This window comes from Abramis brama (assembly GCF_963993115.1).
Source record: "Abramis brama genome assembly, chromosome: 1".
NCBI classification, from domain to species: domain Eukaryota; kingdom Metazoa; phylum Chordata; class Actinopteri; order Cypriniformes; family Leuciscidae; genus Abramis; species Abramis brama.
In genome coordinates this window covers 18,094,309-18,120,573 of record NC_139963.1, presented here as the reverse complement: position 1 = coordinate 18,120,573, position 26,265 = coordinate 18,094,309, and the positions used below count along the sequence as shown (strand labels likewise).

Here is a 26,265-nt window from a genome sequence, read left to right as displayed (position 1 = left end):
AAGACATTGATGCAAAAGACAAATGCAAGACTTAAATGTACAGTACCAAAAACATGCTGTTTAATCCTAATCAACAATGAGATGAGAGGGTGGAAAATGGTCATGTAAAGTGCTTATCTTTGGACACAGTGCCATCACTATAGTGTTCTGAACCAGTTCTCAATGGTAAAAAAAATATATACTTTTGTGGAAGTGCAGCACAATAAACAACATTTGGAATAACAAAAAAAAAGAAGAAGAAAAAAAAATTCCTTTGTCTCATACAATTCATAATTAATAATTGATGAGTTCAGTAACAGTTTCACATTTGTCACAAAACAGCCCGTGGCATTATCTGCCTGATCTGCCTGCCTTACACAAGGTTCACGCTGTGTCCTCGCTCCAGTTTTATACTCCTCCCATAGTGAACACAGCAAAATGAACAACAGCCCCACCTAAAGCAGCCGGCAGAGCCAGATAGCAGAAGTCACGCAGAACAATGACATCAGCCCTGCAATAAACAGCCATGATGGAGGCGCTGGCCTGCAATTGGATCAAGTCAGTTGAGACCAGCAGGAGAAAGATCTTGAAAATCCAGTTCGGCAGGATGAAATTTGACCAACAATCTCAACTCATTCTACTTGGCATGTTTTAACGGCAGATGCGACACGATTGGGCTAATTAATATGTGTAACTTACTAATGTTTACTGAGCTCTGATTGTGTCCGTGAGATGAATAGTGCTTTTGTTTGTTAATTCCCAGCTGTCTAAATGTTAGTATGGCGGATAAAGGCCCGACAGAAGGTCAGAGAGCGTGCTAAAGCACTAAGGTAACACTGTTGCTCATAATGTGCCATGCAGTTTTTATTATTATATTTGAACAGACATTGTTTATCCAGTGGTTATTTATTCAAATACGGTGTCGCTTATGTGCCCGATTGAGCTCTCTCTTCAGATGGCCCTACAATAAGGATGGGGCCAGTGTGAAAGAGTTTCGGGTCAGCTGACAGAACAGTCTTGCCCGTATTGGGCCAATGAACTCAAGTCATAACGTGCACTTGCATCTCTAAATGCTTTTTTGATAAGAAATGAATGCAAACAGTAATTTATATCTTACGGACAGGACAAAACATCTGATATACTAAAATAGATCTGTGAATTTGTGTGAATGCACTCTATTTGACCTGCCGCTGTCTTACAGTTAATCATTCTTAAAGGGGTTACGTGTAAGAATTAGCATATTAATCGCTTTTTGCATTGCCACTGTGTGAACAGCTTGTGTTAACTTAAAAAACGAGACATTCCTCGACTTCCCATGTGACGGACTCGGGCTGGGGTGTCACCGGGAAAATCAAAAGGATGCGGCGTTTACGCGTGCTCCCAAGAACCTCTCTTACATTCACATGAAACAAATGCGTACAATGTTCAGGATAATGCCGAAAGAGCTACTGTAATGTCCCAAAACCATAGTCTTACATAGTCTCAGATATACTTTATAATCAAACTTTCATAACTCTGTCATTTTAATTGCCTCATCTGTTGACTAGGGCTGGGTATCGATAAAAAATAAAATAAATAGATACCGATACCTTGACTTCAATACCGGTTCCTGAACGATACTTTTTTCTATAGCAATTTTATGAAATCCATTTGAACAAGATTACATTACTTATTACCTAAAAAAAAAAAAAAAAAAGAGTTCAGTTTGTTGACTTTTTTTACAGACTCAATGACTCATATAGGCCACTGGGGGTCAGAATATATGCCTAATGGTGTGTTCACACCAAATGCAAATTTAATTATTTGCGCGAGTAGATTACATACAAAGTCAATGCAAATTATACGAATAGACGCAAATTCGTGCTGGGCGGCGCGAATGAAGCGAATTGGGCGACGCATTTGCTGCGAAAGCTCGATAATCGCCTCAATCGGGTCTTCAGCGCAAGTTGAAAAATTTTAACTCGAGCGGAAAATTTGCGTGAAGACGGTGAAATTCACCGAGTTGAGTGTGCCTCTGGATGGTGCTGTGAACCCAGACACGTCGGCGTTTGGCTTTCCTCCGTATTTGGGACTTCCACAACAAGTACAGAGCAGCAATATCATTTATTTCAGACATGACGGAAAAATTGTGTTGTTGTTGATGATGATGATACACTCCTTTTCACGGGATGTTTTTATCCGCGAGTGACGCGAAAAACATCCCGCGAGTAATCTAGAGCAAGTAACACGATGCGAATATACACTTTGCGTTTGGTGTGAACACACCATCATGCTCAAGTGCACACATAAAGATTGAGAACGCAATGGCCAATCAGAGAAATGTATGTTGAGCGTGTAAACGCAATGGCAAACAGCACTGAGGGAATGCTAGAGGGAAATCCTGGTATCGTCACATTTTTAACATTTGGTGCGCGCCCCTATAGAGATAAATGAACCTTTCATTTGGAATACATAATCAGAGAGTATTTGTTTTCGATTCAAATTGGTTTGTTTAAAAGTAGACATTTCAAGCTTTCTATAGGCCTATTTCTCATGTCTGTTAGTTTCGGTTCGTTTGTGACGCACTCCAGTTCTTCTTTTTTTTCAGAAGTTGAGTCTGAAGTGGCCTTAAGGTATATTTACCCAGACTGTTAACCCTCTGAGGTCGACAAACGCGCCGACGCGTTTTGCCGGATTTTCTCCACATTGTAGCACTATAAACTTAAATTACTCCATCATTTATGGTCATACAGAAAAAAGAAATATAAAAAAAGAATCTGTGATATTTCTCCTTTTGTATGTGTCCACTTACAATCAAATCAAAACATTGTGCTTTTGTAAAATAAAGAAAATAAACAGGGTGTGCGTTCTGCCTCTCCGTCGCGGTGAACTTTTTTTTCTTGAGCACGTCTATAAACTGAAACAAAACTCAGCGAATACTTGTCACACATTTATGAGCCATATACCTTTATAAACATTTAAGTGTGTACTTTTAAATGATCGGATTCAAAACGAAAACAAATATTCTCTGTTTAAGTAATTTGTATAAAACCAACAAGATGTCCAGCTTCTCAAACGCTTGCTCATTACAGTTAATTTGGCCACGCCTACTCGCGCAAAAGATATTCACATGCAAATCTCCACATGGAACGCGAACGCGCTCGTTACCTCAACAACAAAACACTTCACTTCACTTTTCGTCGAGTTTGAAAGACGTGCCTGAGCTTACATTGGATTTAGGCTACCTCAGAAGAAGAAGAACGCGATTTGAAGACAAGAAAGATAAGGTAAGAAATTCTTACATAGCCTAGTTTGTTATTGTTGCATAAATGTCACGTTGCAGCTGAACTGTTGCTAGATATATGGGGAATATTATAATATTTAGACCCGTGTTTACTGTGTTTGTGGATATCTGCTCAAACATAGATATGTTTATGGTAACCATAATGTTTTATATTTGAGAGTGATCGCGTTTGAATGTATCATATTTTGCAAGCGATCGCGTTTGAATGTATCATATTTTGCAAGCGATCGCGTTTGAATGTATCATATGTGTTTACTGTGTTTGTGGATATCTGCTCAAACATAGATATGTTTATGGTAACCATAATGTTTTATATTTGAGAGTGATCGCGTTTGAATGTATCATATTTTGCAAGCGATCGCGTTTGAATGTATCATATTTTGCAAGCGATCGCGTTTGAATGTATCATATTTTGGATGAAAGCAAAACGCACCAAATGGCTTCATGTTTTTATTATTATCTCATTTCATATCATCATAACGGATGGAAACATTTGAAGTAACATGATAATCAATATATTTTTCTCTAGCTTCTTTTGGAAGATTTATAGGCTGCTATAGGTTATTTATTGTTATTATTATTTTATCCGCACTGCGCATATACCTTATGCCTACAAGGCACAACAAACCTGGTGTTCATTATATTATATATCGTTGGAAACGTGTGTGTGTGTGTGTATTCTGTGAATTTTAAAAAGGAATTTTAAAAAGCAATTTTAACCAGAAAAATCTAATATTTATTTCCAAAATCGTGCAGGCCTTTCTCTTGATATCAGTATGTTCACTTTTTTTTTTTTCAGGTCCCAGATGCCACTGAGGACTTCAACATTCACATGAGTCTCAGTACGTGAACATGGTAAAGTGAAAATCTTGGAAATGAAAGGTATGTACAATGTTTTTAGGAATGGCACAAAGGTCTCTGTCTTTGAAGTGCTTTTTTGGCATTTGTTGTGTATCTTTGGATTATGTTGTGTTGTAAATAAATCCAAACAATTTAAAAGCCATTATTTTTTAAATCTCCTCATTTACAGTATTGTGCAAGGTTGCTCAGAATGATAGGGGCCTGATAGCTCCTAATAGGGCCGTTAGGGGAGGTTCTTTGTCTTTCTCAGGTGAGAAAAGCTTACATATTAATGAGCTCTCGCATAAGGCTTTTTCACACAAAACACGTCGTAAAATTTTTAAATCAATATATTGTCTTATCTGAATGAGCAGTCAGGGTGATTTTCACATAGTTTTGCAGCAAATATTCTAGGCTACGTCATACAATTTTCAAAAGTCTTGTGAAGAAATAATCAGTATGGGTTTCATGGCCTTATTTCAGTGAGAATTTTTTTTTGTATTTTCAAAAACCACGCATAAATGTCATTATCTCAAAACTACAAACTTTTACATACATGCTGCTGATATATTATTGTAGCAGAGTTTGTGCTGAATACAGTGTAATTAGACTTTAGCCATGAAAATGTCACAAGTAACAGAAATAACCAGAAATGTCAGAGCATGTCAGAACACCTCCAGGGCCCAGAAAACAGCTCAGACCTCAGAGGGTTAAATGCAGCTCAGAGGTGCCATGAATATGAATGAAAAATGAAATGACAATCTAAATGTTAAACTAAAACCGCCAGTGGGTGGCGGCAAGTCACTATCTTAATGAGTGAGTCATTGAATCATTTATTCAGACTGATTCATTCAAACGGCTGAATGAATGGATGAATGGCTCACTCTATTTGTTAAACGGTAGATTCATTCAGTAATGAAACAACACTGTGTGTTGCTTGAAGACATAGCTTTGTTTGAAACTATTTTCATTGGCGAAATTTAGCAAAAACAGACAATATTGTGTATAAAATCTATTACAATATTAATTTCTTGTTTACTGGACTGTTGTATGCATCACATTAGCATCATGCGGATATTTAGGAGAAATCAGCACACTTGCTCATTTGAAATTGCTAAACTATATCATATGATATAAATACAAGACAAAGACCCATACAGGGGAATTTTTTGCCCTCATATCTAATTTTAGTGGTATTTTAACTGCATAATTCATCACACAGTCATTTGTTGCCCTGCATCATGTTCGTAACTAAACTGCAGGTCTAGGTTGGGACGGGGAGCTTTAAAAAGAGTTTTTCATTTTTAAGGCATACTTTTTTCCCATAATTAATTGCATCAAAAAATATATATAGTTGAATCGACAGCCCAAATTGCAACAGATTAATAACATAATAACTTATTTGTTGTAACTTGTCAGTCCTGAACAACTAGTTGACTAATGGTCTTAAAGAAGCACTGTATAATAAGGCTGGTCTCGGCTTCACTTGAATTGCTTCTTAGAAGGAGTACAGATAAGATGCATTCAAAAACAGGAAGAGCAAGTATTGTCTCAAGATGGGTTTTAAAAAATGTTGACTATTTTTAACTTGCCAGGCCACTTTGGGGCATATACTTATCTATAATAAATAACAAAACTAAAAATGTTGACTAGAAATAGTCAAATAAATCCTTATTGTTGAGTCATAAGTGCTGAGTTACAGCTCGATAACATCAGAAACATGGTTGAAACCCCCCCCCCAAAAAACTATTTTGTAGGGTTCAGTGCTTTTACTGCAAGTAAACCAAGTTAAATCCATGAAACGGCCCACGCTCTGAACAAACTCAATAAACTGGAGCGAGTGAATTCAAATAACACCACCTGTGAGACACAACCCATTCCAGGAAACTATTCCTCTGAGCCTTATAGTCTTACAACTAAAGACTCATAAACAATAACCAATTAAGTTTACTGAACTCTCACAGCAGCACTAGAACATGCCTATGAGCGCCATGCAAACATAAGCCTAATTTAAATCAAAAAAGTCTTTCAGATGAAATGTATGTTTGTCTAAGTCGGTGATTAGAAACGAGAGCTTCCAGAAATTCCTGATGAGCAGACAGGTGTCAGGTGAACGCTATGTGACTCCATTTTGCCTCCCTGGAGGACAGCCCTGCCCTGCCTCTATCATAAACACTGCACAAACACACACACAAGCATGTTATTTCTATAAGCATGTATGTGTTTAACTAAGCTTATGGCAACAATTCCCATTCTTTCTGACAACAAAGCACTTGAACGCGACTAGCTCGTAAACACAAACTTCAGAAGTGGGAAGTTGGAAACTTCAGCATTAGTGTGTGTCCACAATTGACAAGTTTGGTTCGATAAAAACGCACTACTGTGAGATTTCTCTATTAGTGTGGTTCATTTGAATAAGTGTGAATGGAACGCTGCCATTCGAACCCTGGAGTGAACCAAACAAGCGGAGCGAGACCCACACTTTCAGCTTCCAAACAAACTTGCGGTTCGACTAAAATATAATACACAAGAAGGACCAAAGAGATATAAACAAACCAAAAAATAGGATGTGATTGATTGCACAAGCTACGCTGCCTATTGGAGTTTGGTACAAGTGTCGGAAACGCTGTCTCCTTGCATGAGATCTTCATTTGCGAGAAATGGAGAAAAAAAAAAGGACTCCCTGTCACATTTTCTAAGCTACAGCGGGGAAAATAAGTATTGAACACGTCATAATTTTTCTCAGTAAATATATTTCCAAAGGTGCTATTGACATGAAATTTTCACCAGATGTTGGTAACAACCCAAGAAAGCCATACATACAAAGAAACAAACAAAAATCAGTTCAGAAATTAAGTTATGTGTAATAATGTGAAATGACACAGGGAAAAAGTATTGAACACATGAAGAAAGGGAGGCGCAAAAAGGCATGGAAAGCCAAGACAACTGCTGAAAACTTACAGTAATTAAAAAGCAATCCAGCCCCCTGTCAGTGGAAATTAATAACAGCTGGTTCAGTCCCAAATGATGGCCTACAAAAAGGTCTCATTGCCAAGGTGTCACACAAGACACATCTCATGATGGGTAAAAGCAAAGAGCTGTCTCAAGACCTTCGCAACCTAATTGTTGCAAAACATAATGATGGCATTGGTTATAGGCGCCATTCTAAGCTTCTGAATGGTCCAGTGAGCACTTTTGGGGCCATAATACGGAAGTGGAAAGACAATCATTTCACCATAAATTTGCCTCGACCAGTGCTCCTCGCAAGATTTCTGATAGAGGAGTGAAAAGAATAATCAGAAGAGTTGTCCAAGAGCCAAGGATCACTTGTGGAGAGCTTCAAAAAGACCTGCAGATAGCAGGTACTGTGGTCTCAAAGAAAACAGTAAGTAATGCACTCCACCGCCATGGCCTGTATGCACGCTCACCACGCAAGACTCCATTACTGAAAAAAAGCATGTTGAAGCTCATTTAAAGTTTGCTGCACAACATTTGGAAAAGCCAGTGAAATACTGGGAGAATATAGTGTGGTCACATGAGAGCAAAATTGAACTGTTTGGATGCCATAATACACACCATATTTGGAGGAGAAATGGCAGTGCACATTACCCTAAAAACACCATGCAACTTGGTGTTGGCTCTTGGACAACTCTTCTGATAATTCTTTTCACTCCTCTATCAGAAATCTTGCGAGGAGCACTGGTCGAGGCAAATTTATGGTGAAATGATTGTCTTTCCACTTCCGTATTATGGCCCCAAAAGTGCTCACTGGACCATTCAGAAGCTTAGAATGGCGCCTATAACCAATGCCATCATTATGTTTTGCAACAATTAGGTTGCGAAGGTCTTGAGACAGCTCTTTGCTTTTACCCATCATGAGATGTGTCTTGTGTGACACCTTGGCAATGAGACCTTTTTGTAGCCCATCATTTGGGACTGAACCAGCTGTTATTAATTTCCACTGACAGGGGGCTGGATTGCTTTTTAATTACTGTAAGTTTTCAGCAGTTGTCTTGGCTTTCCATGCCTTTTTGTGCCTCCCTTTCTTCATGTGTTCAATACTTTTTCCCTGTGTCATTTCACATTATTACACATAACTTAATTTCTGAACTTATTTTTGTTTGTTTCTTTGTATGTATGGCTTACTTGGGTTGTTACCAACATCTGGTGAAAATTTCATGTCAATAGCACCTTTGGAAATATATTTACTGAGAAAAATTATGACGTGTTCAATACTTATTTTCCCCGCTGTATTCCTGAATTCTCAGCTGGCAAAAACACCATTAGCCTATATGTAGTACACACATACATCGAGTGAATTTAGCCCAGCTCACAGCATTGTTTTGGATGCAAGTTCTGTCTCACTTGCACATCATAACACACATCATAAAATATGTTTTTTGTTTTGTATCAGGTTCGGTGTTAAAAATGACAGTTACCCCTTTTCCACCAAGGCAGTGCTGGTGCCGGTTCGGAGCCGGTGCCTACTCGCGAACAAGTTCTTTGTGTTTCGACAGCCAAAGAACCGGTTCTCGGCCAGGAAAATTGGTTCCAAAGCGGCACCAACTCTTTGCTGGACTAGAACCGTTCTTTTACCACGTCATGCTTATGTCGGGGGCTGGGGGCGGGGTTATTGTCGAACTTCTTCTCGAACGTAACCTCCGTCTATAGTAATCCAGACGAGCAGCACAAATGTGTTCTAAACGTCTTCTTCTGACCCCAATATAGGATCGCAAAGCCAGGAGAAACATTTGCAAAAAGACGATGTAGTCCGCCATTGTAATTGTTATGCTTGAATTTGGCGCAAGCGTTTCTAGGAAAGCTAAGACGTAGCCTATGGCAACGTACACAGTGACGATAGACGTCGTTCGCTGGGCTCTCTAGTCAGTGGAAAAACAAACTTTGAACCAACTTTGAACCAGCACCATTTCCGAACCAGTTCTTTTTTGGTGGAAAAGGGGTAAGTGTGAACTCTAACCAGGACTAGGCTAAATGTACCATTTTCTTTTTTTGGTCCAGACCAAAAGAACAAAGTGTGAACAATACTCTAAATTGATCATTTTTACCAATGAATTTTTCATCAATTATTTAAGAATTCTGGATGATATTTAAAAATCCTTTAATTTTTAGACAGATTCGCTAATAAACCATTCAGACCAATTTGTGAGTCAGTTTCATTTAAAATTGGTCATTTTGCTCAAAAGACTGATCACTATGTCTTTAGTGTTGTCAAAAGTACAGACTTTGGTACCAAATTTAAAAAATGTGACAATACCAGCATTTCCCTCTAGCATTTTGAGAGCTGTTGAACGGATTAATCTTAAACACCTCTGATTGGCCATTGTGTTGTTCACACGCTCAACATATAGGCTATGTCTGTGATTGGCTACAATGATCAATGCTTTGTAAACATGTTATCTTCATTGAGCGCTTACACAGGTCCGTCTATCAGAGGATACATTAGGGATCCGCTGATAGATGCCTGCTTTGAAACGCTTCCGTGTGTATCTGTGTAAGCGCTCGGTGAAGATAACATGTTTTGGAAGCGTTGATCGTTGTAGCCAATCAGAAACATGTTGAGCGTGTGAACGCAATGGCCAATCAGAGACATATATGTTGAGCGCATGATTGAATGGCCAATCAGAGAAATATATGTTGAGCGCATGATTGAATGGCCAATCAGAGGTGTTTAAGAATCCATTCAACAGCGCTCAAAATGCTAGAGGGAAATGCTGGTAACGTCACATTTTTTAAATTTCTGTAACAACTTGGTACCGAAGTCGGTAATTTTGACAACACTATAACAAGTTTAGTTCTATCTACACCAAATTTAGCTAATGAAATATTAACATTAAGCAAGTTTTGTAACTTTTCCATGAAAATTCCATGATATTTCCAGGTTTTCCATGGCAATATGAATCCTGTATATTGAAGGACAGTGAATGTGAATGGAAAGTCTCTTTCAGGACATGTATCCTACACAAGCTTGTGGGTGTGACATGCATCAAACAATGATTCATCTATGCAATCAGGCCCCTAGTTGTGATAAAACCGAGAAGAAACATGACATCAGAGGTTTGTGATGGTAATGAAGTAGATGACTCAGACAGACAGCATTTCTATCTTTACAAAAGAGGAAAAAAATTTCAGCATTTCTAACTTTACAAAAGAGGAAAAAAAGACAGAGAGAAAAAGATCACACTCACACAGCAGCGTTAACTAGGCCTAGTTTTTTAGTAATTTAATTCCAAGGTAAAACACAAAGTACAGTGTTATAAATGTACTTTACTTTAAAGGGGTGGTATAATGCCCTTTTCAAAAGATGTCAAATAAGTCTTTGATGTCCCCAGAGTGTGTATGTGAAGTTTTAGCTCAAAATACCCCACGGATATTTTTTTATAGCATGTTAAAATTGTCACTTTTTGAGGGTGAGCAAAAACGCACCGTTTTGTGTCTGTTCCTTTAAATGCAAATGAGCTGCTGCTCCCAGCACAGAGGGCGGAGCTTCAAGAGCTTGTACTCACACAGACATGCACTGAAAATTTCAGACAATGATGGAGAGACTCAAGAAGATGTGACAACATGTAGAAGCAACAGGACGTTTCTGAATGGTTTGTTGATGAATTTATGTAGCTTATGTGTATCTTCAAGTCATTGATTAGCAGATTCCAAATTACAAGTGTAATTCCATACATTTCTGGGTTTAAACACACCACCTTGCAATGCCATATGAAAGTGAACAAATTACCACAAAAAATATTAGCTACAAATGCACAATAAAATAATATTTGATATAGGCCTGCCTACACAACATAACATTGCTTAATGTTATAACTGATCATTATTATTTTAATTACATTTTTTTGTTATTATAATATAAAGCATATTGTCACTGTCAGGCAAAAACCTTGTATCATCTCTACATTTCGTCATTATATATACATATATATATATATATATATATATAGCCTGACAGTGATGATATGAAACTATATATAACATGGAAAACATAATAATGTATCGCTGTATAATGTTTTTAGATTAAAACTGAAAGAGTTGTCGGAAGATTAGTAACGTAGACGTTGAAGTCGTGGGACCGCGGTGTAGTTTGTTTATAGCCTTTAGCTTTTTACTTCTGGCGACTGTATTTAGGCTTCAGGATTCATAAAAGTTGTGTTCATCTGTGAAAATGATCTTGATGGACAAAAATGTGTAAGTATCATAAACAATACATCAGTCCTGACGCCCATTGTCATTTATGACTTACCACGACACCCTACGTCAAACGGATCGGGCTGATATTGTATAATCTGAACCCGGCATAAGATGCCAAATATAGCTTTAACTAATGGTTTATGTCTAATTTCTACTCTCAGTTCCAACACTGATTGTTGATCCTGTAAAAGACAAACCTGCCCAACCTGATTATGAAATCCATGATAATGTTGCTATGCATCCTTTGCCACCAGGAAAACTTGAGACACCTCTAGGCATTATTACAGTACAATATCATTGAGAAACATACTGTAGCTTATTTTGCATGGATATCATATAAAACCTGCTTTTATCATGCATTATTTTCCTAATAATCTCAAAACTGATAAATATATCAGTCTATCAGCTTCATTGACAAAGGAAATGGATACATGCATGCACAAGCTCTCAAGAGATGAATGTATATGGGAAATGGAAACTAAATTTCAGACAATTAGTCTGATTCATACTCCGCTAAACATCATCAAGACTAAATGTATTCAAATTGGACCGGAGACAGAGCAGTCGCATCAGGAAGATTGTGTGAGGAAATGAATGCAGGAAGGAGCAGCTCATAATGCAAAAGGAATATTGACTGTAACAAGCATCTTCTATATGCCTTCCTCTCCCAGATGAGAGTGAGCAGGACTGATTTGGTATGGGTAGGGTTTGAATGAGAGGCCTATCAGTGACTGCTGTCTGATACAGGTGTGGCTGGCAGTGACCTATGAATACTGCAAAACAGGCGGTTGACTACACAAAACTCAAGGTCAGGTGGAACAGGAAGGGGAAAATCACTCTCTCCTGTATACAATACATAACACTTAATTCAACTTATTTTTCACAAGATAATTGCATGTACACAGTACTGAGAAGTGATTTGAAATGCACAGATATTACAGTATATAATATATTCAGATCACCAATTGGTCATAGTATGCAGAACTAGTATGTAGCTACTAGTATATGTGAACCGTTCAAATATGAGCTATTTTCAGAACCATTTTGATTTTTAAAAAAAAAAATTATTGATAATGGCCATTGCTGTAGCGGTTAAAAACTGCCTCATTACTTTCAAGAGAAAATAATGCTGATATTTGTATTCATGTATTCTTGTATTCAATATAAAAAAATAATAATAGTGTATTACAATAATGAGAATCTAATTTAAGACTAAAAGTAAGCATTACAATGATGCATTACGGTAATGATATATAAAGGCTACTTTTAAAACCATTGCGATTTTTAATGAATTACAATTTTCTTCAAATAGTAATGGTCATAATTAACATTATTTTCATGCAAAAATAACTTATTCTCATGCTATAAAGTGGAAATAATATTGATATTTTTTATTAAAAGTGTTTATTTAAAGTAATTGCAAAGTATTTATATGTGACAATTATTCTTGTTTAAAAAAGTGTGTATTACAATAATGAGAATCTAATTTAAATGAACTTCAAAAGTAGGCTAAACATTACAATGATGCATTACAGTAATGATACCCTATTTTAGGAACATTGCAATTTTTAATGAATTATGTTTGTTGTTTTTTTATAATAGACATAATTCTCATCACTGCAATGACGAAATTACATTTATATTTTATTTAAATTGCAATTTAAATAGAAATACATGGAAGTGTATTACAATAATAAATCTCATTTCAAAAATGTCAAAAGTAAACATTACAATGATGCATTACAGTGCATTGATGCATTAATGCTATACAAAGGCTTTTTTTTTTTTACAACCATTGCGATTTTTATTGAATTACGATTTTCTTCAAATAGTAATGGTCATAATTCTCATTATTGTGATGTAAAAAACTCATCGTCATGGCTATAATGTGGAAATAATATTGATATTTAATTCAAAGTATTTATTCAAAGTAATTGCAAAGTGTTTATGTATGACAATTATTCTGGTTTAAATAAAAAATAAAAAAAAATAAAAAAATAGTGTGCTACAATAAAGCGAATCTAATTTAAATGACCTTCAAAAGTAAACATTACAATGATGCATTAGGTGATGATATCCTATTTTGGGGCCATTTTTAATGAATTATGAACTATTTTATGTAATGAACTATTTTTCTTTAAATGGTCATAATTCTCATCACTGCAATGAGGAAATGACATATTTTATATAAATTGCTTAAATTTAATTAATTATTCAATTTAAATTGTATTACAATAATAAATATAATCGAAACATTTTCAAAAGTAATCATTCTGATGTTTTATAGTAGTAATAACTTGATTGAAATGTGCTCACAATAATCTCACAATGGAAAAAGAATCGTTGCACTAACAAAAAATAAATAAAAAATTACCGTGGTTAATCGCTGTATTAAAAAAATATAAAATACCATGGTACCACTGTATGCACCTTGGAGTATTACGCAAATATCACGACACATAAACATTTAGTGCCATATTATATATTAAAATGCAATGTAATTACCACCTAAATGAATTACTCAACCATGTTAGAGTTTTTCATATACACAAGCTCATATACACAAAAGCATGACGTCAATGTCTAGAGAAGTGTCAGTGTCGACACTGTCATGTAAACACGTTAACTGTGAATGAGGAATTTACTTTAACGACTTAAGACACAGCAATGAATATCTTAGCGGTTTTGATTTCCCGTTTAGGCAATTCAACTCTCAAGGTTGACACTAGGGCTATAACTTCATCTGTGTTTGTGTGTGTATGTGTGTGCGTGCCGCCGCCAACTTCCCCATTTAGCGCTCCGCTCCCACTTACGCCCATTTCATTTCAATGAATGAGGGTGAGCGTCTGCTTACGTCAATTGCGTAACTCGCATCTGTGAATGACAACCTATCCAAGTGAGTCGAGTATGAAAACGGACCTGGGAAGTAATAAATAAGACGTGTGTCTTCTTATTAAGTTAGATACTGATAAATGTAGCGAGCTAAGCTTTAGCACGCGATCGAAGTCAAACCAAAAGAGAAAGGGGTAACATAATAACCAACCTGCCGACGAAATTTTCCAGCACGGAGCTTTTTCCGGCGCTCTGTCCTCCGACCACGGCTATCTGCGGCAGATCCAAGTTACAACTTTGGCCAATGGAACTGAAAGCATCTTGGAGTTTATTGATCAGGGGGATCAAATCCTCCATCCCCCGGTTGCCCATGGTTTCTGACCGTCTCTCAGCGCGCAGGAACGGGCTCGCGGCAGCACGGCGCTCGGGTTACTCTCAAGTGTTCAATTTCCACCCTTCAAACACTTCCAGATCAGTCTGTCAAAGACTAATAACTCACAAGTCACTCGCTGACAGGCAGATGACACGTATTACGGTGCATTCGTTAAGATCCGTGCTGTGATCTGAGGATCAATCATTCGTAAACTCACAAAACAAAACTTCTCGCTATCATCCGGTCAGGCGACATCCGACCTCCACCGGTGACGCGAGTCCCGCCTCCTGTCAACCGATGTCGTGCTGTCTGATTGGTCCGACAGAGCGCTTCCTGGTGTGTTCTTTCTTTTGATTGGCTCAACCTTCGTTTCTGACTCAAACGGCGGAGGAGTGCTATTGGACGGCTCTAATGTCAATTTAGTTTCAACGAAAAGATTTCGGAAATTGTCAATGTTGCAATATTATACAAAAATAAAATAAAAAATAATAATTATAATTGTATTAAATGATAAATATACAATTACTGTAAGATTGGCATGAATAAATTAACCATGTTAACATTTTAATAATTTGTATTATATTTTCTTCCTATGAGAACACAATCAATACATTGTCTGGGGTCTCCGGTTTGTTATATATCCACTAGTAGAAAGAAATTTGATCATATTTAAGCGTAATTCTCACAATCATGCAACATTATACTTATTTTAGGATTCTGCTCTGGCTCATGAGTCGTTTCTTGTGACGGGAAGTCCGACTCATTTCCGCGAATCGATTCTTTTAAACAGTTCGTTCAAAACAACTATTCGTTGATATTTTACGTCATTTTGTGGCCCAGCATATTTGCCGTTTAACGCATTTACTGTTTTATTTAACTTTTAAAATTACGTCCCTTATGAAAATTAATCATAGTTGTATTACATGTAAAGTGTAGTAACCATGTTTTTTTGGAGGGTTGATTAGTACTATTTCATTTGTATAACCAGTTTTTTCTTCTTCTACAAAATCTATGGTTAAACTATGATTAGTGTATCAAAACCATGGTTAATTTGTGGTTACGATGGTTTAACTACAATAACCATGTTTAGTAGTAGTAGTAAAGCCATGGTTAATTTTCGTTAGGGTGTATTTATTTAGTTTGTCCCAGTTTAGTTTGTTGCAGCCACGATTCAGCTCACGCAGCAAACTAATCATTTAAAAAGGTATCATTTGAATGTAGACATTTATGAAAAAAGACAGTTTGCTGATTCGCGTACGAATCGTTCATTTGTGTAGGCTCTTCTTGATGAATCGCTATTGTTTTGAGTCGGATCTTTTTGATGAATCGCTATTCAAAATGGCTGCGCCCAGCACACACGAGTGTGAAGACAGTATGGCATCAGTAAAGGCTGTATCCTCTGCTGCTCCTCTCGCTCTTCGTATCGTGGCGGAGTGTCCCGTGAGCAAGGCAAGGGCCTGCACTCTTACTCTCCCGCACTGCGCAGTGAACACCCCGGTGTTCATGCCCGTGGGCACTCAGGGTACCCTGAAAGGCATCACTGTAGACCAGCTGGAGGATCTGGACTGCCAGATATGCCTGGGGAACACATATCATCTCGGTATGAGACCGGTATGTGAGAGGAAATACTTCAAATTGTTTGAGTGTTTTGTCAGAACCAAAGCACTATGTTTAAAACTTACTTAACTGTTATTGTGTGTGTCCTAACAGGGTCCTGAGTTAATAGAGAAAGCCAATGGATTGCACGGGTTTATGAAGTGGAATAGAAATCTCTTAACGGTAACTATTATTATTCTCAAATTGTTCCCAAACCCCAAAATAACTAGTAAGAGTCAAATGTAGGAAACATCCCAGACAGCAACATAGTGTTGTCCCAGATCCAGCCCACATCTGGTTCTCGTTGAATCCACATGTACCAGATGTGGCCCGCATCTGGGCCGACACTATGTTGCTGTCTGGGATGGTTTGTTTTATTCTCTTTCTAATGTAGATTTAGCAAAGTGTCTGTTCGAAGGATACAGCCGGCTGGAAATGTCATGGGAGTTTTAAAGACTTAAAGAGTCTTGTCAGTTTTTACATATATGCATTTAGCAGGTGCTTCTATCCAAAGCGACTTACAAAAAAGGAACAAAAGCAATTTGTCAGAGAGAGCCAATCGGTGTTGGGTGTAATGCATTACAAGTAACTTGAGCTACATAATCAGATTACTTTTTTCAAGTAACAAGGAAAGTAATGCATTTCTTTTAAATTTACAACAAAATGTCCATTTATTGACTGCCAGCTCCCTATGTTGCAAAAAAAGAAAAGGAAAAAAAACCCGCTTCAGAATTACTCAAAATTAATAAAAACAGTGAAATGCAATCTCAGAATATTACGCAAAACCGCAGTAATTAAATATATTAAATTATACAAACATACTTTATGAATTTATTACCCAATGTCTTTGCTGCGGACCTTCGATGATCCATTTCAACTATACTAATAAGCAAATATGACTTTAGATAAACATTACATTTGTTTAATTTTTAGTACATTTTTTTATTGCTGAAGTAAGCGTGTTGAACTTTATTGTCTTACGTTCTATTCTTCTTCACTTCAAAATGGCAGAACACCTTTCAGAACAGAAAGGTTTTTTTGAACTGCTCCCTCTGTACAGGCATGAAATTGAATTTCCTTCAGCCTGAGGCTTATTCACTTTACTTTTGTTGTGAAAGAGCCATTACATTTGCCAAAAATATAACTTTTTTTTGTTTGTTTTTGCATTTCAAGGTCTTATTGAAAACATTTGCATACTAAATATCTCTTTCAAATAATGGCACTACATATACAATTGGAAATATGCTGCAGCAATTCTCATTTCTCACCCAGTAATCTTTGCAGACTGCAAAGATGTGGTTCTCAAATTTTTGTCCCCTGTTGTCCAACACAAGATTTGAAGGCCCCCCTCTCTCCATATAGGCTGCGATGGTTCCCATATTTCTAATGTAATCATGACAAAGCCGCTTGTTTTCAAACTTAACAGAAACTGGGAGAATTTATATATTAAATCAATTAACTATGATTCATTTTGTGATTCCAGAAATTGCAATAACTGCTTGTTCTTCAATAAGCACAATGTTTATTGAGTCTGGAAAAAATAAATACCATTGCAAATTACATTTTGATTTTAAGTGTTTTTAAACATTTTAATATAGATTAGATTTTGGTTATTTTAATATATTAAAGTGGCCTGTTAATGCTTTTTCGGATATTACTTTTCATGCAGTGTGTCAAAGCTTTTTGTGAATGTAAAAGGTCCGTAATGTTTCAAAGTGCACAACAAATAAAGTTATTGTCTCCTAAAAGAAAGAACCGATTCTGAACTGCCTGAAACGAGTCGTTAGTGATTCCAGTCTCACTTCCTGCATGAACCTGCATAGGTTTGTAACACATTGTCACATGCCAGCCTGTGGTCTTCATTGACTGCCCACGAACAATGTCTACTCTGACCCTCAAACACTGTAGTTGTTGCTGAGGCCTGGAAGAGATTGGTTCGTGTTGTTGACATGTTGAGAAGACGCGGTTTTCTGATGTAGACTCATTTTTTAAAAAAAAGCAAATTTACTGTGCATGCACTTCAAAAGGATGAGGACTCTGGTACAAAATGATACAGTAAAATATGGTGAAGGGTGTTTCGTTTACGACATGCGCTGTAAGTGGTAGATCAATCACAACAGACTGGGCCATCTGACCTATCAGAGCAAAGTAGACCAATCACAACAGACTGAGTCATCTGACCAATCAGAGCAAAGTAGACCAATCACAACACAGACTGGGCCATCTGACCAATCAGAGCGAAGTAGACCAATCACAACATACTGAGTCATCTGACCAATCAGAGCGAAGTAGACCAGTCACAACAGACTGAGTCATCTGACCAATCAGAGCAGAATAGACCAATCACAACACGGACTGGGCCATCTGACCAATCAGAGCAAAGTAGACCAATCACAACAGACTGAGCCATCTGACCAATCAGAGCAGCGTAGACCAATCACAACAGACTGGGCCATCTGACCAATCAGAACGAAGTAGACCAATCACAACAGACTGAGTCATCTGACCAATCAGAGCAGAGTATACCAATCACAACAGACTGGACCATCTGACCAATTGGAGAGGAGTAGACCAATCAGAGAGGAGTAGACCAATCACAACAGACTGAGTCATCTGACCAATCAGAGCAAAGCAGACCAATCACAACAGACTGAGTCATCTGACCAATCAGAGCAAAGTAGACCAATCACAACAGACTGGACCATCTGACCAATCAGAGAGGAGTAGACCAATCAGAGAGGAGTAGACCAATCACAACAGACTGAGTCATCTGACCAATCAGAGCAAAGCAGACCAATCACAACAGACTGAGTCATCTGACCAATCAGAGCAGAGTAGACCAATCACAACAGACTGAGCCATCTGACCAATCAGAGCAGAGTAGACCAATCACAACAGACTGGGCCACTTGACCAATCAGAGCGAAGTAGACCAATCACAACATACTGAGTCATCTGACCAATCAGAGCGAAGTAGACCAGTCACAACAGACTGAGTCATCTGACCAATCAGAGCAGAATAGACCAATCACAACACGGACTGGGCCATCTGACCAATCAGAGCAAAGTAGACCAATCACAACAGACTGAGCCATCTGACCAATCAGAGCAAAGTAGACCAATCACAACAGACTGGGCCATCTGACCAATCAGAACGAAGTAGACCAATCACAACAGACTGAGTCATCTGACCAATCAGAGCAGAATAGACCAATCACAACACAGACTGGGCCATCTGACCAATCAGAGCAGAGTTGACCAATCACAACAGACTGGGCCATCTGACCAATCAGAGCGAAGTAGACCAATCACAACAGACTGAGTCATCTGACCAATCAGAGCAGAGTATACCAATCACAACAGACTGGACCATCTGACCAATCGGAGAGGAGTAGACCAATCAGAGAGGAGTAGACCAATCACAACAGACTGAGTCATCTGACCAATCAGAGCAAAGCAGACCAATCACAACAGACTGAGTCATCTGACCAATCAGAGCAAAGCAGACCAATCACAACAGACTGAGTCATCTGACCAATCAGAGCAGAGTAGACCAATCACAACAGACTGAGCCATCTGACCAATCAGAGCAGAGTAGACCAATCACAACAGACTGGGCCACTTGACCAATCAGAACAAAGTAGACCAATCATAACAGACTGGGCCATCTGACCAATCAGAGCAAAGTAGACCAATCACAACAGACTGGGCCATCTGACCAATCAGAGCGAAGTAGACCAATCACAACAGACTGAGTCATCTGACCAATCAGAGCAGAGTAGACCAATCACAACAGACTGGGCCATCTGACCAATCAGAGCAGAATAGACCAATCACAACAGACTGGGCCATCTGACCAATCAGAGCGAAGTAGACCAATCACAACAGACTGGGCCATCTGACCAATCAGAGCAGAGTAGACCAATCACAACAGACTGAGCCATCTGGGGCACGTTCAAGTTCAAAACGGTGCGCAACGTTTTGCTATGGTTTCCGGGTTGAACGTCATGTTTCCTGGAAACGGCGTGCACCGGTGTGCAACGGGGTTTGAGATGCGTTTTCTCTTGTTTGGTGGGTGTGTCAGAACTGCAGTCCAATCAGCAGCAACATGTATATGAAGCACGCGGTATTAAAGTGAACTCGCACAATGGGTTCAAGGAAAGTAATTTACAAATGTCTTCGATGCAGCTCGGTATACGCAACAACTGAGGATATTAGAAGACATGTTTGTTTTATTTTAAAAATATAGGTTATCAACATAATGATGTAGTTGCTTATATTTTTAGCTTCATTGCAAGTGTATGACATTTGGTATAGAAATAAACAATGGTAATTAAGTGCTTTTCCTAAAAAGGAGAAAGAAAATACAGGGTATTAAAACAGTATGAACTACAAATAAAGTCACTATGTGAGGCTAAATAGCCTAGATGCGTTTTAGTCTGAATTAGGTAAGATGTGTGCTTCTATTTCAGTTTCAGCAATGCCTTCACTCGATTGGGATGTTCTCTTTTGTTCTGGGCGGCAAGTGCAGTAACTGTAACATCGGGCATATTTTGTAGTATTAAACACATATTTATACCGACTTCATCAGGCTCCGAAAATTCTTCACAAAGAACACAAAGAATGGCCTTCTCAGCTGCCATAGTTGCAACTCTTGCGTCATCAGAACAGTGTGTTCAACGCATCACCGTTTCTGTTTAAAAAACGTTGTGCAACGTTTTGTCGGGGCTGAACGCAGCCCTGATCAATCAGAGCAGAGTAGACCAATCACAACAGACATCCAATCAGAGCAGAGTAGGCTTATAGAAAGGCAGGGTTAGACAGAATCATTGAACAAAGCGATTTTCAGACTCTTTGAGAAATGAAGTGATGCAGCAATGTATATTCCGAGAAAATGAAAGTTTTTTTGAAATGAAAGTTTCACCCCCAAATTCCTTTTAACAGGACAGTGGCGGGTTCCAGATGGTGTCTCTAGTGGAGCTGTCTGAGGTGACGGAGCAGGGCGTCACGTTCCGTTCCCCTTACGATGGAAAGGAAATCCTGCTCACCCCGGAGCAATCCATCGGCATACAGAACAGCCTCGGTGCGGGTCACAGGGTTATTATACTTCACTAACACTAAAACCATACAAAACAATTAATAAAGTTAACAGTAGAGGGTTAGTTCACTGAAAAATGAAAAAATCTGTCATCATTTACTCACCCTCATGTTATGGTTGAACTTCCGTTTACAAAATTTGATGTGCTCTATATTCGTTCGCTGATCAATGTTTCTATGTGAATAAAAGACTAAATTCAATCTGTCCATCATATAAAGCGATTGTGTCTCTTCAGAAAACTTAGATTAAACCGCTCAGTTCATATGGATTATAGTTTTACGATCTCTTTATGAGCGTTTTGAAGATTCAGAGTTTTGGGTGAATAAACTTTCAGTGGAGGAACAGAAAGCTCTCAAATGGGTTTGGAACAACACGAGGGCGAGTAAATGATGACAGAATTTTCATTGTGAAATCAAATAAAACACTAAATTCCCATTTTAATTTAGTTTAACTTGATGTAATAAAATGACTAAAACGACATTGTTTAAAATAAAATGCTGTACAGTAATAATATATATTTTAAGCATAATTACTAAAACTTTCAAATTTAAATAGACGACTAATTCAAAATATAATCAATATATATAATTATGAATAAAACTTGCCTTAACTAGCATACAAACTATATGTATAGTATATAGTGTATCTCAATGAACCTTAAATGTCTCTGAGTCGTGTTGCGGATCATCGTCTCCCAGTCGTTTAAGAACATTAAACACATGCTTGTTGAACTCTTCGTGTGCAGGTTCAGACATCATGATGCAGCTGGATGACGTGGTCAGTAGTACGGTGAGAGGCCCGCGGGTGGAGGAGGCCATGCACCGCTCCGTTCGCTGGCTGGACCGCTGCATCGCGGCAAATAAGAATCCGGACCGACAGAACCTGTTCGCCATTATTCAAGGAGGACTCGATGCCGAACTGCGCAAGGCCTGTTTAGATGGTGAGCGCTGCAGGACTGCAAAAGTGTGTCTGTTATGACTGAGTGGCATTAGTGCGACACCGCATCGTAAAAATCATATTCAAATGCCATTAAAGGTAGGGTATGGGATTTACAAAACGGCCGGCAGATTTTGAAAATACACAACTCAAATGGTCCTACCTTCTTTCCTCCAACGCTGGCCCTGACTCCACCCATTCATGTGGAGGGAGGGGGATGGGGGAGGGGGGTATGGTACGACCGTTTGATTGACGAACTTACTGTCCAATGATTCTAGGTGGTCTTGGAAATGATTGGCTGGAGTTTTTCGAGTCCTGCCCGTTCCACAGATGATTAAATTGCTTAATTTTCATTTCAGTGCTTCTAACTCAGTGGCTGTAAGTGGGTTAGGAATAGGATTTTAAGTGATTTTGAAAAAATGGACAAAAAAGAGAATCACATACCCCACCTTTAACATACAAAAGTTTGAGGTCAGTAAGAATTGTTTTAAAGAAATAAACACTTTTTATTCAGCAAGGACACAGCCAGGTTAATTTGATCAAGAGTGACAGTAAAGACGTTTATAATATTACAAAATATTTCTATTTCAAACAAATGCTGTTCTTTTGAACTTTCTAATCATCAAAGAATCATGAAAAATATAAATTATCCATAAAAAAATATTATCTATGTTTGTATTCAATGAAGTTAATTTATTTGCAAAATTGGAATATCGCATGAAACGTTTGCGAACAAAGCAGAGTTCCCATCCCATGTGTTCAAGAGAACAAAATGGTAATTTACTGGGAAACTGATTAAAAATATCAGCAATAAAAATGGAAGTTGCTGCAATCAGGGAAGATTTTTTCAAGTACATCATAAATGCACAGATGAAACGCTGTCATATTTCTTTGGCTCAGGCATTTCTGAATGACCAAATCAACATTTGAGATGCTCTGCTATGAAATTTGTTTTGCTGGTTGATCTGTTGAGGAAAAGTCACGTGAATTATTGGCTGCGCATCAATTTTTTTAATGTCGCCTTATCGGAATAAAAAATTATCCGCCTCAATTGAGAGCATACATTTTTTTATCATGCCATTTCCATCCAATGTTTTTTGATGCAATATCCCAAAATTTGCTTTAAAATAGGATAATAATAATAATAAGAAATGTTTCTTGAGCGTCAAATCATCATATTAGAATGATTTCTGAAGGATCATGTGACACTGAAGACTGGAGTAATGATGCTGACAATTCAGCTTTGATCAAAGGAATAAATGACATTTTAGAATAGAAAACAATTATTTTAAATTGGAATTTTGATTAAATAAATGCAGCCCTGATGAGCACAAGAGGCATCTTTCAAAAACATTAATACATTTTACCGACCCTGAAAAGGATTTGGACACTTCTAAATGTCTGAATGTCATTACATAAGAGACAAAATATCAAATCAAGTGGCCTCTTCAATTTTCCGAACCATTTTTTGAATGACTTTTTACCAGTCACTTCTCCTCAGTTTCACACAGCTGTCCCAGCAGAGTAACCACAGATGTATGAACATGATCCACTAACATTAAACACTAAACTAAACCAGAAGCATTAAACATAACTACTCTCCACCTTGCTAAAATTTCTCTCAGAAATGACGAAGCGCGATGTGCCGGGCTTCGCCATTGGTGGGCTGAGCGGGGGAGAGGAAAAGGATGACTTCTGGAAGATGGTGACTCTCAGCACACACCACCTCCCCAGAGAAAAGCCCCGCTACCTCATGGGAGTCGGGTAAGACGTGCTTGTGCTTTCGTTTACTATTGGTAGATTTTTCATTATTTGTGAGTGTTGTTTGTTGATTGACTCTTTACTGTGTGTTTTAGGTATGCACTAGACTTGGTGGTCTGTGTTGCCTTGGGCTGTGATATGTTTGACTGTGTCTTCCCAACTCGAACAGCAGTAAGTGATGGATTTCTGTTGACTTCCCTTTCTGTTAGGGCAAAAGTTTGGAGTCATTACAGCTTTTAATGTCTTTGAAATAAGTCTCACCAAGGCTGTATTTTATTTGATCAAAAATACAGTAAAAACAGTAATATTGTGAACAGTTTTCTATTGTAATATAATATAAAATGTAATTTATTCCTGTGATCAAAGCTGAATTTTCAGCATCATTACTCCAGTCTTCAGTGTCACACAGAAATCATTCTGATATGTTCAAAAGAGCAGCATTTATTTGAAATAGAAATCTTTTATAACAATGTAAATATCTTTTCTGTCATTTTTAAAAAAATTTAAAGTATTAAATGCTTCGAAATATATATTTCTGACTATTAGTTATTAGCTATATCACAGAGCCGTTCTTGCATTACATAATGTTCCCATGTGTTTATCAAAAACACTTTATTAGAGATTCTGCCCTGCTTTGGTATATCAGGATAAACCTACAAGAGTTTTAAAGGGTTCCTATTATGCTTTTTTTACATTTTCAGCTTTCTTTAGTGTGTAATGCAGTATGAAAAAGGTCTGCAAAGTTGCAAAGAACAAATTCACTCCAAAAGGAGTATAAGTAAGCCTGAATTCCCTGAAACGCCCTGTTTGTAGTCTTGTGTTTACTTCCGGGAACGAACACGTCACAATATTCCTCATTTAAATAAATCCCGCCCAAGGCATACGCCAAATAAATGGGCGTATTAGTATTGTTGAAACTCACAATTATGGTAAGGGGCGTGACATTCCCTAGACACGCTCAAAGCACTTGACCAATCATAACACTCTGATCCAGCTGACCAATCAGAGCACATTGTGCTTTTCAGAAGGAGGAGCTTCATAGAGACAGGAACTAAACAGAGTGTTACTGACAGACTGGGAAGAGAGGTGCTGCAACAATGTCAAATATGTGAAAAATAATGTGTTTTGTGAATATTTAAGCATGAAAACATGTTCTAGGAGTCCCCGAAAACAAAATCATCAGGGCTTAATAGGTCCTCTTTAAGGCTTTAGAACTGTAGAAATACTTGGATAAATCCAGGATAAATGTTTACTTTAATCTTGTCAGTATTTCTCTCATTTTAATGAGGCAATGTCTGGTTGTTTCAGAGATTTGGATCCGCTTTAGTTCCCTGGGGATCTCTGCAGCTCAAACAGAAACAATATGCTAAAGACTTTCAGCCGATTGACCCTGACTGCCAGTGTCCCACCTGCAAGAGGTACGGACATCTGTCTCGAATTTAACTGACTAAATTGTTAGTTTAATATGCTGATGTTCAGCTATCTGCTGTGCTAAGAGGAATAGTTCACCCCTAAAAATTTTTTTTGTTTTGTTTGTTTTTTTATTCAGAAATGTACTTATCCCATACAAAATCTCTACTTCAAAACCTAAAGATGATTGTGAATCCTTTTGTCTTTGTCAGACACAGTCGGGCTTACCTTCACGCCCTGTTCAAGAGCGACACTGCAGCCATGCATCACATCACCATCCATAACATCTCTTACCAGGTAATTATCAACCAGGCTGACAAATGCACTACATGTTGTTTAGATACAGTATGTGTTATTACTGCGGTCACTTAATTTCCTCCTGTCCACATCAGCTCACGCTCATGCGTTCAGTGCGTCAGAGCATCATAGATCAGAGGTTTCCTGAGTTTGTGAAGGCGTTCATGAAGAGGATGTTCCCGTCCAGCGATCAGTACCCCAGCTGGGCTGTAGAGGCACTGCAGTCAGTCAACATCACCGTCAGCTGAGACGCCCACACCAGGAACATGAAGACGAGAAAAAGACTTGCTGGTTTTTTAATGGATCTGTTTTTTGGTGGTTCTTTTTTAAATGCTTACATTTTTAACATATATTATGTGAAATATACCTGTTTTGTAAATAAAAACTTGTTTTAATTTTCAGTTACATCTACACTCTTTCACCAAAATGATCGTATGTGAAATGGAAATGTTGACTTTTTTTATTGAAGATTTTTTACATTTTTATGAACAGCATATCTTTCGATTAAATCTTTTTCTTTTTTTGGAAATGTATCGGTTTTTATTGTACCTTTTAAGGTTACCCTGTACCTTTGTACCTTGTGTATTCTTTATCATTCATAATATCAATATAGTCTTGTTTATATAGGTGTGTGTGTGTGTGTGTG

The 26,265-nt window shown here is 37.8% G+C and overlaps 2 protein-coding genes across 8 annotated transcripts in view; one reads left to right on the top strand and one right to left on the bottom strand.

Moving 5' to 3' along the window:
- The window catches only part of dnm2a (dynamin 2a), a 53,396-nt gene extending 38,588 nt beyond the window's left edge, over positions 1–14,808 (bottom strand). For 5 of the 7 annotated variants that reach the window (XM_084131266.1, XM_084131269.1, XM_084131265.1 and 2 more), the window contains exon 1: positions 14,361–14,808. In XM_084131266.1, coding sequence (XP_083987392.1) covers positions 14,361–14,521 — 161 coding nt within the window. In that variant the 5' untranslated portion in view covers positions 14,522–14,808. The remainder of the gene's footprint in view (positions 1–14,360) is intronic. The other 2 variants (XM_084131264.1, XM_084131267.1) reach the window with 1 other exon arrangement.
- Positions 14,809–15,755: 947 nt separating this feature from the next.
- On the top strand, positions 15,756–26,164 carry qtrt1 (queuine tRNA-ribosyltransferase 1). Its single transcript, XM_084131338.1, has 9 exons — positions 15,756–16,133; positions 16,233–16,301; positions 21,062–21,200; positions 21,961–22,155; positions 23,777–23,915; positions 24,008–24,083; positions 25,221–25,330; positions 25,535–25,619; positions 25,715–26,164. The coding sequence occupies exons 1-9, from the start codon at positions 15,810–15,812 to the stop codon at positions 25,865–25,867; spliced, it is 1,290 nt and encodes a 429-aa protein (XP_083987464.1). The 5' UTR covers positions 15,756–15,809; the 3' UTR covers positions 25,868–26,164.
- Positions 26,165–26,265: the final 101 nt, after the last annotated feature.